We start from the raw sequence: 15,172 nt of genomic DNA on the forward strand, positions 1-15,172 counted from the left end.
CCTCATCCATAACAAACTACTCTCTTTGTTTGGAACTCACCATATATGAAAATTGTTCTAAAATGACTTTATTAACTTCTATGGAATCTTATTTTTCTACGGAAAATGGGGCAAAAACCTCAATAAACTTCTATAGAATTTGTATAGATATAGAATATTTATATTCTATAGAAGTTCCATATATATAATAGTCTTAGTCTTTTTCACGAGGAGCACCTGATTTTTCCACCTTTCTGATCAGACTTACAAGCTCTTCAACACTCCAGGCAACCCTTGTACCTAATACTAGTAACCTGTTCAACCAGTTCCCTGAGGTATTTTTGCCTATCTGACCATCACATATCTGACCATCACAAACAATGGTCATATTGTGTTACACTGCCCCTCAGAGGTGATTGGGTTCAAACCACTCCACATAGCTGCAAAATACACATGCAGGGCAATATACCCATCTTGCCACTCCGTGAGGTAAATTTACACAAGTTTTAACAGATTGTGACTGTAAACAAGGAAAAAACTCCAGAAGGAAAAAGTGACAAAAGATTCAACGGCTGGGTCAAACTGTGCAATCACAGATACAAGGTGGGGAATACTAATGGTCTTGATACTGCTAAATGGTTTAGCAAACCCACTGTGATTGTCCACACCTGGCTCTGGAGAAATAAGGGCAGTTGATACGTCAAATGCCACGCACCGGCCTACTCCATCTTCCTCACACAGAAATCAAACACCAAGCCGACTGACCTTGTGGCGGTGAGGACACTGCTCCAGTGTTGTCATGCACACTTGTTGACAATGAGACACTTTTGTTCCAAAGGAGAAGAAAAACATCACTTCATTGCCATAGACGGCCCATTTATTTTTATGGCTGGCCATTTTTCATCAGCGCCTCAAGCAGCTACCTGTCTTATTAACTTGACATTTCAATTCTCACATGTCACCAGACGAATAAAACGCTGCGCTAGCATTTTCCATTGCAAAAAAAGTGTGTCATTTCAAGAAGTTTAATGTAAGAGAAATCTCTGCATGCTGCGAATATTTGTAATATAGCGGAGAAAAATTTCATACAATTTTGTTCCACATGTTGGGTTCTGTTTTTATTAGAGTTTTATTTTTCAGTTTCTTAGTCTAACAATTGTATTTTTGGTAATTTGATCTGTTAATCCATCAAATATAGCATATATAGGCTAATGTGAATTTTGAAATGAAGTTTCATAGCATACGTACAGAATGTTTACAATCACTGAAGATATCGATACAGTTGTAGATGTGAAAGTATGACAAGCATTACTTTGCATTTTGGTTTCATGACTGTAATATCAAATCTTTTGTTTGAGAATTAACCCTTTGAGTGCTGTAATTTTTCCCACCAAAATTTCAGTGCAAAATTTTACCTATTTTTATGAATTTTACGGTAAGTTTTTTGATAATTTAGGATCAAATCATCATAACTTTTGTTACGTGCAGAGAAAACGAACAAAAGGGTGAACTCAGCAGTTTCCGTTTAAACAAAATTTATTACGAAACAAAAACTAATTGCTAAGTTAGGGACAGAGTACAAGCTTTAAAAGTGTACAGACTACTTATCTCAGCTGGGACGGCAAAGCTCCAGTCTCAGAGTTGTAACAGTCAGTTGGATGAATGAACAGTCCTTTGGCTTGCAGGCTTGAAGCTGCACAAAGACCACAGTATAAATCCAGCGTTGACAGTGAAGGTCTTGAAAAGTCTTGAGAATGACTACTGCTGGAGTTTAGTAACACACAAGAGACACGATCCCAAAAGTCTGACTGGAAGCTGTGCACGTCCCTTTTATAAAGGCATGTAAGAACAATCTAGAACCTTTTATTGACATGCTAATTACTGTTCTAAATTATCTCCCTTACACAACTAATCAACTTTCCAGAACATTCCAAACATGACTAATTGAATTCAAGGTTGTGAGGTCATCAAGGGCAGTGACCTTGGGAATGTTCTAGACTGATTGAACTCAGGTCATGATGAGTGTGGGGGAAATGACCTACATAACACACCCCCTCTTCAAAAAAAGAAAATTTTTCAAAGAAAAATCTTTCTTTTACAAATGTAATCTTGAAAGGATTTAAGTACTCAATTTTGTTTTACTCTAAAGTAAAATTTCTTGAAAGTGAACAACAATAAAATTTCTTGAAAGTGAACAACAAAATTTCTAAATACGAGAGAGACAGTCTGCAATTAAATTGTCTCTGCCTTTGATATGTCTAATGTCAAGATTAAACTCCTGTAACATTAAACTCCATCTTAGCATCTCTGATTTTTGCCTTTAAATTTCTGCAGAAAAACAAGAGGGTTGTGATCAATATAAACCACTATTGGCTGATTTGAAGAAGTAACATAAACTTCAAAATTGCTGTAAAGCTAATATCAAAGATAAACACTCTTTTTCAATTGTAGAGTAGTTTCTCTGGGATTTGTTAAATTTGCGTGAAAAATAGCAAACAGGATGATCTACCCCATGACTATCCTCTTGCAATAAAACAGCACCAGCAGCCGTATCACTAGCATCCACAGCTAATTTGAATGGCAAAGTGAAATCTGGTGCAGACAACACTGGAGCACTTTGCAGTATGGCTTTAAGTGTATCAAATGCCTGTTGGCATTGCTCTGACCAAACAAACTTTACTTTCTTTTTAAGTAAGTTAGTCAAAGGCTCAGTAATTGTGGAGAAATTTGGACAGAATTTTCTGTAGTAACCAGCCATACCGAGAAAGCGCATCAGTTGTCGTTTGCAGTTTGGTATGGGAAAACTTGAAATGGCACTGATTTTGGCATCAACAGGTTTTACCTCACCCTGTCCTACAGTATGTCCGAGGTAAGTCACCCTCGCCCAACCAAACTCAGATTTTGCAAGGTTGACAGTCAACATTGCTTTACTCAGTCTCTCAAAGAACTTCCGCATGAGCTTGATGTGTTCCTCCCAGGTGTCACTATACAGGACGACGTCGTCAACGTAGGCTGCACACCCATCTAGCCCGGATATGACGTCGTTGATCATCCGTTGGAACGTTGCCGGAGAGTTCTTCATTCCGAATGGCATCACCTTGTACTGGAACAATCCGTCTGGTGTAACAAAGGCGGATATTTCACGAGCACGATCCGTCAGAGGGACTTGCCAAAATCCCTTCAGTAGGTCAAATTTCGTCACATACTTGGCTTTTCCCACTCGGTCGATGCAGTCATCAATCCTCGGGATTGGGAAAGTGTCTGTCTTTGTTAAAGTGTTGACCTTCCTAAAGTCCGTGCACATACGATAACTGTGGTCTGATTTGGGAACAAGTATGCACGGCGAACTCCAGTTACTTTTACTGGGTTCAATAAGTCATTGTCCAGCAGGTATTTGACTTCTTCCTGGAGATATTTCGCTTTTGTTGATTCAGTCTGTATGGATGTTGTTTTACAGGCTTACTGTCCCCAACATCAACGTCGTGATAGATGACGTTTGTCCTCGTTGGAACATCTTGAAATAGGTGTTTATATTCGTGGAGCAGTTCTTTCACCTGTTGTTGTTGTTCTGGCTGGAGGTGTGCCAACTTTGTAGACTCCAGCTTCTCCAGGATTTCTGAGTTCTGAAGCTTGACCGAGCCCAGCTTTGAGTTTAGAGTATTTTCACTCAAGTCAGTTTCAGTATCACTAACTTCATAATGGCTTTGAACTGACTGCACTGACAGGCTGAGTTATAGTAGGATTATCCCTATCCAAATATGGCTTAAGCATATTTATGTGACATAGCTGTTTTTGTTTTCGCCTGTCAGGTGTTATTATGATGTAATTTAAATCACTCAATTTCTTATCAATTAGGTATGGCCCAAAGTAACGAGCATGGAGTGGTTTGCCAGGAATTGGAAGTAGAACAAGAACTTTTTGACCTGGTTCAAACTTCCGTTTTGAGGTGTTTTTATCATATTTGGTTTTCATTGACTGCTGAGATGACTCAAGATTTTCTCTGGCTAATTCACATGCTTTAGAGAGCTTTGTACGAAAATCTGAGACATATTGCAAAATATTCAGACAATCATCATCGTCTGATAGGAATTTCTCTTTAACGAGCTTAAGTGGGCCACGGACTGTGTGTCCAAATACAAGCTCAAATGGGCTAAAACCAAGAGACTCTTGAATTGACTCTCTAACAGCAAAGAGCAGAAAATGAATTCCTTCATCCCACTGCTTCTCTGTGTCAAAACAGTAGGTCCTAATCATGTTTTTCAAAGTTTGATGAAATCGCTCAAGAGCACCCTGACTTTCTGGATGATAGGCGGATGACCTGTACTGTTTAATGCCTAGCTGATCCATTACTTGTTGAAAAATACCAGACATAAAGTTGGAGCCTTGATCGGACTGGACACATTTAGGGAGGCCGAATAAAGTGAAAAATTTGACTAAAGCTCTCACTATAGTCTTTGTCTTTATATTTCTCAGTGGTATGGCTTCTGGGAACCGAGTTGATGTACACATTATTGTCAGCATGTACTCATTTCCTGATCTTGTTTTGGTAAGGGCCCAACACAGTCTATTAGAATCCTACTAAATGGTTCTTGAAATGCAGGAATTGGCTGTAAAGGGGCCTTTGGAATAGTCTGATTTGGCTTTCCTACCATTTGACATGTGTGACAAGTTTTACAGAAATGTGTCTACATCTTGCCTGAGATTAGGCCAATAAAAGTGACTGAGAATTTTGTGATAAGTTTTCCTTACTCCTAAGTGACCAGCCCAGGGGGTTTCATGGGCCAGGCGCAATATTTCAGCACGGTAGGGCTTTGGAACCACAATTTGATGTTTTATAGCCCAATCGTCATCAACCAAAACATCTGGAGGTCTCCATTTACGCATGAGAATACCAGATTTTGTATAATAGGAAACAGAGCTATCTGAAGTTTTACCTTCATCATCTACCCTGTCAAACAAAGACAAATATCTGGGTCTTTGTGTTGTTCTGCAATGAGATTTGATCTAGAAAATGTCTGACTTTGGTCAGCAGAAGTTTTACTGGAAGTTTCAAATCCACGAGGGATAACGGAATGATCCGTGTCAAACACCTGACTGAGAAAGGTGTCATTTAAGTCAACATCTGTGACATTATTTTTGAGAGTATTTTGATTCTCAGAAGTTTTCTTGACATGGCTCGAGTAATGGCACATGAAGGAAATAAATCGGGTATCTCTTGTTCAATTGGCTCTGGATCCTGATCTAAACTAGGATTATCAGTCACAAGTGGATTAGTAATGACCTTGTCCCCAGCAAGGTCGTTTCCAAGAAGAAGGTGAATCCCTTCAAAAGGCAAAAAAGGCCTAATACCTAAAGCCACAGGTCCAGAAACAAAGTCCGAAGACAATAGACATTATGGAGAGGAACAGGAATGTAGTCATTACAATCTACCCCCTTAATAAGAACTTTAGAACCTGAAAATGACTTTTCAGAAAACGGCAGGGTATCTGCCAACAAAGAGACTGGGAAGCCCCGGTATCTCTTAAAATTTTGACAGGGGTAGCGGAAGAGAAATCACTAGAAAGTGATATAAAACCATTATGAATAAATGGCTCGAAAATACCCATAATGCTATCTTGAGAAGAATTGACCTTGACCTCATTAATTGGGGATAAGAGGGGTTTAACCTCAGAAAATGTGTTGCACACATTATTAGACTCTAATTGAGTTGATGAAGAAATAAAGCCGGTTGGCTTAGATCCACTTTGACCACTTTGACCTTCACGTTTTCTTTCAATTTGAAACACTCTGACATTAAATGGCCGTCTTTCTTACAATAATTACAAGAAAGTGTACCGAACTGTTTGTCAGAAGGAGATTGAGACTTGGGATTTGATGATGTGGAAGTGTTACTTGAACTCTGTGAACTGTTGTCATTTGATTTTCTACTGTCCTTTGAAAAATTCTTGGATGAAAAGGACGAGTTAAATTTACCTGCATTGTTTCTGTAGGAAAAGGACTGGGATGGTTTGCTGAGAAATGAAGATTTGTGGTCAATGAATAATCATCGGCCAAACGTGCAGCAACCTCTAATGTATCTGCCTTTTGTTCATTGATAAACGTCTTGATGTCACTCCGGATGCACCTTTTAAATTCCTCAATCAAAACAAGTTGTCGTAATTTGTCATAATTCTGACTAACCTTTTCAGAAGAACCACAACGATCAAACAGTTGTTCTTTTGTTCGAGCAAATTCAACATAAGTTTGATCCTTCACCTTCTCACAATCCCTAAATTTCTGACGGTACGCTTCAGGCACCAACTCATAACCCTTGAGAATTAATTCCTTCACAGAATCATAATCTGAAGCCTGCTCTACTGACAACTGAATGTAAATTCTCTGGCTTTACCCACCAAAGCACTCTGCAAAAGCATAGACCAGGACTCCTTAGGCCAATTCAGACTCTGAGCAATTTTCTCAAAATGAAGGAAATATTTATCAACATCCTTTTCTTGGAAAGGGGGAACTAACCTGAAATGCTTAGTGATGTCAAACTTGTCTGAAGGGAAGAATTTTCCTGACTGTCCAAGCTCCAAACGTTTCATTTCTAATCTTTCCTGCCTGTCTTTCTCTCTCTGTCTTTCTTCCATTTCTAATTGCATTTGTATTTTTTCTTTTTCTAATGCCTGTCTCTCTCTTTTCCATTGTAATTCTAGTTTCTTGATCTCCAAATTTGTCTGCATTTCTAATTCTAATTTTCTGAGTTCAGAGGTAGACTCGGGCTCATAATCTTTCAGGGTGGATTCCTCAAATTGGCCTAAATCAACTAGATGTTTGGCAATACGGTACTGTATTTCCCTCTTGCGCATAGATCTTTTGACTTCTACTTTAAGGAAATTGGCCAGTGCAATGAGGTCGTCTTTTCTGAGGGAATCAAATGTGTCCTGATCAAGGTCATCCATTCCTCTGGTTTAAATTCCGCCATGATTAAATTTCGCTGAGTTCACAGAATACTGTAGTTTTAAAAAAGGCAGGCAAAATGTTGTCAAACGGCTCAAATATTCGTCTCCCGGACGAGCCCCCAATTTGTTACGTGCAGAGAAAACGAACAAAGGGTGAACTCAGCAGTTTCCGTTTAAACAAAATTTATTACGAAAACAAAACTAATTGCTAAGTTAGGGACAGAGTACAAGCTTTAAAAGTGTACAGACTACTTATCTCAGCTGGGACGGCAAAGCTCCAGTCTCAGAGTTGTAACAGTCAGTTGGATGAATGAACAGTCCTTTGGCTTGCAGGCTTGAAGCTGCACAAGACCACAGTATAAATCCAGCGTTGACAGTGAAGGTCTTGAAAAGTCTTGAGAATGACTACTGCTGGAGTTTAGTAACACACAAGAGACACGATCCCAAAAGTCTGACTGGAAGCTGTGCACGTCCCTTTTATAAAGGCATGTAAGAACAATCTAGAACCTTTTATTGACATGCTAATTACTGTTCTAAAATTATCTCCCTTACACAACTAATCAACTTTCCAGAACATTCCAAACATGACTAATTGAATTCAAGGTTGTGAGGTCATCAAGGGCAGTGACCTTGGAATGTTCTAGACTGATTGAACTCAGGTCATGATGAGTGTGGGGGAAATGACCTACATAACACTTTTTATCAGCAACTATTTTTTATCAAACTTTGGGAAAAAAGTTCGAAAAAATGGTCTAGATTTATAAAAAATTGTTTATGGTACATTCTACAAGGCAACAAAAACTGATTTTAGCACTCAAGGGGTTAAAATAAAGTCCAAATTATCAATTTTAATAATTCAAGCATTGCATTGGTTCCAGATGTTTTCCTCTTGGATTTAAAAGCATCTTGAGAAATTATGAAAAAATTAAACTATCTTGTCACAGACAGTCAGACAAATATATTGACAAATGATAGAGCAAGTTCAATATAACACAGGAAGCAAAATGTCAAAGGGAAATCTATAGCAAAGACAGACTTGCATGATACTGTACTGGTAAATAATCTGTGACAAGGGCAAAGTATCTGAGCTTTAATGTCAAATGTAATGAAAAAGGAAAATAGGAGATATGAAACCTGTTTTTATTGGACAACAATACAACCAATTCTACTCAGACTATAAAGCTTTGTGTGGTAACACTAACAGTCAGGTTACAGTCAAATTATCCAGCTTATCAATGCCACTTGAGATAGCTTTTAAATTTGCAGACATTAGATACCATTTTGAAGCGATAAAACACAGTTGATTCAGGTCCCGGGTCGACATCTCAATCAGATTTCTGATTCACTAGAGTTGAATAGTTTAGGTTGGTGGGTTGGAAACACGGTTAATAACCTATGCCACATCGTGATCAAAAGCAGTAAAAGAGTTTTATAGTATGTGTATATGGGCTGGGTATGTTGGGCCAAGGCTACTGTATGAGTAAGGATTGGAATTCCACCTTTGCAGCCGACACGATAGGATTCAAAGCTCAGTTTAAGCCGTTCAGTGAGTGATTATAACTTGGATCATGTTCAAGCTGAGGTGTTACAGAAGCTCATAAAAGGATTTTTGTGCTCAGTGAGACATTACTAGGTCACAGTGTCTAATCCCGAATTATGTCACACACAGAGACTATACAAAGTTTCATGGAAGCAAGTGCTGTTTAATTATTTCTATACTTCAATGAGGGCACTAAAAATAACCACAGTCAGACAAATTCAGTGAAAAAAGCACAATGCCTATAGACATATTTGATGAAAAAGGCAGGAAGTTTGACCCGCATCAATAAATTTCCCACAATCAGCCATTTGTCTGATGACCGCATAGCTTCCATAAACTTAGTTTTATAAATGGAAAATCAATCACTCCATGGAGAACGGATCCTTTTCTTTTCTTGAAAATATTCATTAGTTATTAATTAGAAGGAGATCGACGTAAAGGATTGCAGCTGGCTCACAATCCGGTTATGAAGCATGCTTTATTTGTGTGTACAATGTGACTGTCATTTATCGTGTCCTTGAGCAACATTGATTGCTAAAACTGAAAAAGTGACCCTATTTTTATTTTAGTCTTGTAGGGCCATTGGCATCAAAGGTATATAGTACGTCTCAATAGAGAAAATTATAAATATTTCAATATCATGTACAAAATTCTTGAATGACAGACAAATCTTTTCAGAACATCATATGGAGAGAGGGCAAGATATGTGGATGGTAGACATTCATACCTAGCAAGAGCAATGATGATTAAGTCCCTGTGATATAAAACCAAAAAGATAGACCATCGGGTCACGGGAGGGGGATGGGCAAATATTAAAAAAAATGCAGATGAAATTTGCTAAATTCTTTTTGAATTCAAATATTAAAGATTTAACATAACGAACAGAAACAGAAAAAACTTCCACTCTTTCTGGAAAAAAGTATCAAAAATATGAATGCCACAAAATGTTGCTCATCCTTATTTTGAGCACGTCGTGCATACCATCCACCCCCTTCCACTTTATCTATACATTGCAATCATTAAAGATATGCCAAGAAATCCGTTTTGTTGCTCTGATGGAGAATCATGGGAGATAATTTGGTCAGTGCACGTTGCCTGCAACAGTCTGCATGGATCTCTAATGTGTTGTTACAATACCAACTAAGGTGGTCCCCATTCCATTCCTATTTGATGACTGTTGCTGTATCTCTGACACATGCCATTCAACTTTCAAATAATTTTTTGGTATCATTAATCACTGAAAGATGTTCACTCCAAAGAGTAACAAGTTTTATTAAAGTAAGCCACTGTTATTTGGGAGGGGGGGCAAAACTGAATTTAAAACAAACAACCGCCAATTTAAATTGTTTTTCGGATTGTTTCCTTTTTTCCATTGCCATTTGACCACAGGTGATTTTTCCAGACATTTGGTCCAGAATCAAAGACCAGAGTCAAAACAATTCCAGCGTGTTTTTCAGCTGTTACCACAACACTGCTTGGCATTTGCAGATCCTGTTTTCCAGATCGCGAGGCACCACTGGGGTGGCTACTCATTTGCATATTTAATTAGGTTAACTGTACACACTTGACAGGCATGGGTAAATCCCCTATTGTCATGCAAATGAGGTTTGGCCAGCTGGAAAAGCCGATGAAGAGGTAACAAGTAATTGAGTTTGTCGTACACTCAGGATAACATCCATGAATGTACTTTCTTTTTTTTCTCAACGACACAAATGGACTAGGGATTGCTGGAACATGTTCTGACTGCAACGCCACTTTACAAAAGCCGACATGGACCATTAATCAAGTTGGAACAATGTAGTTATTGTCTTTCATGAGTACAAAACAAGAATGAATTAAATACTGTTCCGCTATGGCCAAAGGATGCCGAGTGAAAAAGTAACTGCTAGACTTTAATAGGACAATTTCCCCAACTTTCACAAGATGATGATGCATCATACCATTAAAATCAAGTTGGCTCTCTATATAATCTACATCATCACAGTGTAATCACAATGTTGATGTTAACGTATGACAATGTTTGAGTGTTTTTGCTAACATCATATATATATTCGCATCAGGCATATGAACGTAGCATAAATAGCCATACCATCTCACCCATAAATGAGGCAAGAACTCCCTCCCTCAATCCTCTGACATGAAAGCTGTGTTACCCATCATGCTTTGAAGCGCAGCAAACTCATCATCAATAACTGCAATACTCATCTGCAGTTGCTGTAATGATGCAATCACTTGTATTAACACACGACAAGTTCACTTATAAGTTAGCTGACCACACTAGACTAATGCTTGACAACTTTCAGCTCCAGAGCAGGTTCAAGGATGATTGAGGGTTTCGAAGTTAAAGGTATGTATTTCAATACCGGTATATTGGAACCTGGGCTTGGTAGGTGATATACTGCCATTTATCAAACAAACTGTGAATCTACATGATTCTTGACATTGAATCCTGCAACTAGGTTACAATCCTGCTTCTCATGCATATAAACTTCAAAAAACTTGATGTTCTCACTTACAAATTACAAAAGTGGTGTTGCAATTGACGCGCCAACGACGGAAACATGTAACTGACCTCCTCAGGTGGTAATCAAAGAATTGTCACACTGGTAGGGATCACTTACCTGCCACTGCAGACATTAATTCACACTCTGTGCACACGATGGCCATGCATGCGATACAGTGACAGCAGCCCCAATGCACATGAATACCTGCCACCCTTTTTGTGACACAGTCTCACACCAAGGAGAGTGGCAGGTTATTTATGAAATGTGAGGCAAGACTACCCAAACAAACAAACAAACAGACAGGCAGACAACAAGACAACTCTGATTAGCAGTCAGTGGAATGTTTGTGTCTTGCTCAAATTGCACACCTCTAGGGGAAATAATAGAAACCTGTGCAAGTAATCTTTCTCTTGTACACATTCTTTCTTGGCAGAATTGACTACACCTGGATAAAAGATTTGAAAACAGTCATACTGCTGGATCTGATAGGTAAAACTTGAACCGTGTCATGCAGAAAGTTAAAATCAGTAAGGACTAGAATAATCAAAATGTAAAAACACCATCGCAAAATTATTACTGCTGTGTCCCTAATAACAGGTTTAAGATGTTTAAGTAGTTCCCTTGAGGGTGTTTGTCACAACCTGACCATGAAAGTTTCCCCTGCAGCACATGCAGTACTTTCTGCCGAGTGCCAGCAGCAGCCATAATTACAGACTCTTTGTCTGCTGAGGGCTAGTGTTGGGAAACAACAGCCTCTAATTCATCCCCTGGTACTGATAACAAATCAAGGAATTTGGCTGCCCCCCTGTTCAGCTCCTTGGTACGCAATCCATCACGCTAATACCAGCCTGTGGGCACTGAGAGCAAGCACGCACATTGACTCCTCCAGACAGCTTCAAAGTTTTCGAGGAATAACAATTGATCTCAAAACTGGCAATGCTGTAATATTATGCTTTTTAGTCGTTAACCTACTGGAGACATCATGTTAAATCCTTTACGACTGTGATTAACAATAAAACGATCACTCCTTGTCTGAAACTTGATAAATAACAAGTGAAATGAACTTGAACTTTAACCCTTTTCCTGCCAAGTCCATATTTCACAACCAGGTCAAGATGGTTAAAATTAATGAACACAACATATTCCATATGGTGATTTTAACATAATACTGTACATTTGAAAGCTGCTGAAAACAAAATACTGTAAACTTGATTTTTTTGGACAAAAGATGCTATAACAGACCAAGCCAAGTGGGTGAAAATATGTCATATTTTGGCTCAATACCGCTTTTTACTGACTTGGCTGATGGGGAAGTGATACAGTCTGGCAGGAAAAGGGTTAATTATAAGTTGTAAGTGAGGTGGATCGTGTAAACTATTGCCTAGTAGAATCCTTTTCCGTCTGCTTGCCTCCGTACCTCCGTCCCACTAGTGGGTAGTGGGACGGAGGTACGGAGGAAAGCGGACGGAAAAGGATTCTAGGCTATGTAAACTACTACTGCTGAATTGTTTATGGATTTGTTTATATTTGTTTACATAAATTTAAACCTGTTTATATTTGTTTACATAATTGCAATAGTTTTTCAAGCTTAAATTTTTACTATTTTCGGTTCGAACAACTTAATAATCAGAGGAGTTTTCATTGCAGCAGCTGGAAAATATCAATAATGAAGAGACAAACATGAAATAAAAGAAGAAAATCAAACATTGAAATGATTAGTTAGTTCCTCCACTAACCTACTGACATAATAATATCAACAGAGCAAAACTTACTTCCACCAGGAAGTGGGTAATCACAGGAAGCAAAAGTAATATCTCACGGAAGCCTGACAGTTGCATGTAAAATTTCCAACTTGCAGATGGCAGCTAGTCTGTGAGTTGATAGCGCAGTGTTTGTCGCTGGTTCACCAATGCATTGCATTACAATCCAATTCCCACTGCAAGATGAGTTTCTATGATTTGTCTGACTAGAAACAATGGGACTGGACTAAATTTGGAGTGGCTGCCATGGAAGCAGAAATATCAGGACAAACAGATCCAAGAGAGCGGAGAGCAGACATCGACAATCAACAAGCCACAGGGAATATGGAATACTCAGACATGACAGTCGAGGAATGCAGATATGATATTAATAAAATATGACAAGTAAATTAAACTTTTAACCCTTTGCCCTAGTCTCCTTATGGTTTCTACTCTTCATTCCTTATGTCGATGCAGGATATTTGAATATGTATAAGCTATGGACGTGGAATAATATGTGAATTATGATTTCAAAGAGATATACAAGCATAGAGTACGTGTATGTATGATAAATATGTTCGGATCACACACACACACACACACACACGCACACGCATTTCCCATAGTATCAAATATTTTTATACGATGGGAAATTTTTATTTTCATTTAACTTGTTTACTATCATACTTCAGACAGATTCTGTACCAAATTTATCAGCCTTCAGTAATTAGTATGCTGGATGGCTCTCCCTACAAATAAATATCTTTATTTGCATAATTATTTATCTTTGGCCAAGGTCTTTGTCGTATGCATTTAAACAGAATGAGTCAATGTACATTTGAAATCATTGTTAATATCAGACACTATATTGGGCCAAGGTCTAATATCCTTGTCAATGTGATGACGTCATTCTCAGCTGTATATTCAAAGGGTTTGTAACCTTTCTTGTTGAATAATGTGATAGAATTATTAGACCTCTGTGACTTCATACACAGAGAAAAAGATACTGTATTAAAGAGACCTCCGGTTTTTTGCAATGACGGGAAATGCAATGTAAGTCCAGAAGGACCTTCGAGCAGACAATGGGCTCCCTAAGTGCGAGTCAATGACCCTCTTTATGAGAGTGATTTACGTAGCTATACAGACTGCGCTTCTAATGAGAAAAAACTAAGAAAACGTGGCTGATGAAAAGAATAAAATTATTGGGAGTTACAGTTTCTGGGATTTTGATACAAAAAATACAAGATCTTTAATACCTGTCTACTGTACGTGCAATGCCTATTCACTGTTCTGTCTGATTCGCTGCTTTGTATTCAAACCAACGCAGACCATATTAATTGAATAAATCCCCTCTTTGTATGCGTCACCGACTAAATCCACTCAGAATTCACCCATTTTGTTGGCCTGTTATCAATGAGTTGCGAGATCGATTTCACAAAAAGCCCATCCCAGATTAAACACCAGGGAGATACTATTCTGTTTTATCTTTTTTTCCTTCGCATCATTCTCTGGTAACAATACCAGATACTGAGTTGATTACCTTGATGTTCAAAAGACGTGAAATGAAAGAGATCAACAGAGTTATAGTGTCTATAATCCACATTTTCTCCCCTGTCATTGATTCAAACCTTTGTGGAGGGAACATGCTGCATCCCAACTCAAATCTTTCCTGTCTGCATGGATGCATCTGACTGCTACATGAATTGGACCAAACCAAAGTCGGGAGAAGTGAGAGGAAAAAAAACTAAGTATAATTGTGTCCTGCATACAAATCAAAACACCGATCTCTGGTATGACTGCTCTGAAAATACCCTGGAAACTTTCCTCTCTGAGATTCGATATTGACGGGACACATCTCATAAAACAGTTTGACATGAAACTTGAAAAGTTTTGAATACACCCATTTTAAAACAGAAAGGAAAATTTAGAACCTGTCAGGTAATATGTATTTTAATTGGTTCAGGAGAACAAACTTGACTGACAAGTTGAAAACTGTTACCCATATTACCTTCCTTGTCCTTGGGTACGGCATCTTTGACTTGTTTGTCACCATAATATGTGATATACAGCTGTTACAGCTGTTAAATACATGTTTTATGCTAAATGTTGATTTAATTGGCATTTTAATGATTGCGTATGCATGCTGATATTCATCTGTGTAAAAATCGTATGTTTTTCTCAAGAGTGCAATAATTTTGGCAGAAAAATAAGAGTTAGAATCAACACTGAAATTGCATATTGTGTACCAGGAGTTGAAGTTGGACTGTCCTACGCTGACACTGGATGTAAACAAAAGCCAAATGTCTAAGGACCTGACATGGTAAGTTTATAAACATTCTGAAAATGTGACTTTTCAGATTTTCAGATTTCAGATTGTATTTAACTCTTAAATACAAAAATAAATGTATGGGTCAAGTTGGACTTCAAGAAATGTGTGAACTCATTGCTTTACTAATGGTGGTGTTTATT

General features: G+C 38.2%; 1 protein-coding gene across 12 annotated transcripts in view; it reads right to left on the reverse strand.

The window, feature by feature from the left end:
- The window catches only part of LOC139143442 (nucleolar protein dao-5-like), a 94,910-nt gene that overhangs the window by 22,854 nt on the left and 56,884 nt on the right, over nt 1-15,172 (reverse strand). The window contains exon 1 of one of the 12 annotated variants that reach the window (XM_070713764.1): nt 11,082-11,175. The exons of the other annotated variants lie outside the window; for them this stretch is intronic. Coding sequence (XP_070569865.1) covers nt 11,082-11,127 — 46 coding nt within the window. The 5' untranslated portion in view covers nt 11,128-11,175. Of the gene's footprint in view, nt 1-11,081; nt 11,176-15,172 lie in introns of those variants that run through there. 12 annotated transcript variants of the gene reach the window in all.

The sequence above is a fragment of the Ptychodera flava genome, chromosome 11, assembly GCF_041260155.1.
Source record: "Ptychodera flava strain L36383 chromosome 11, AS_Pfla_20210202, whole genome shotgun sequence".
Taxonomy (NCBI): domain Eukaryota; kingdom Metazoa; phylum Hemichordata; class Enteropneusta; family Ptychoderidae; genus Ptychodera; species Ptychodera flava.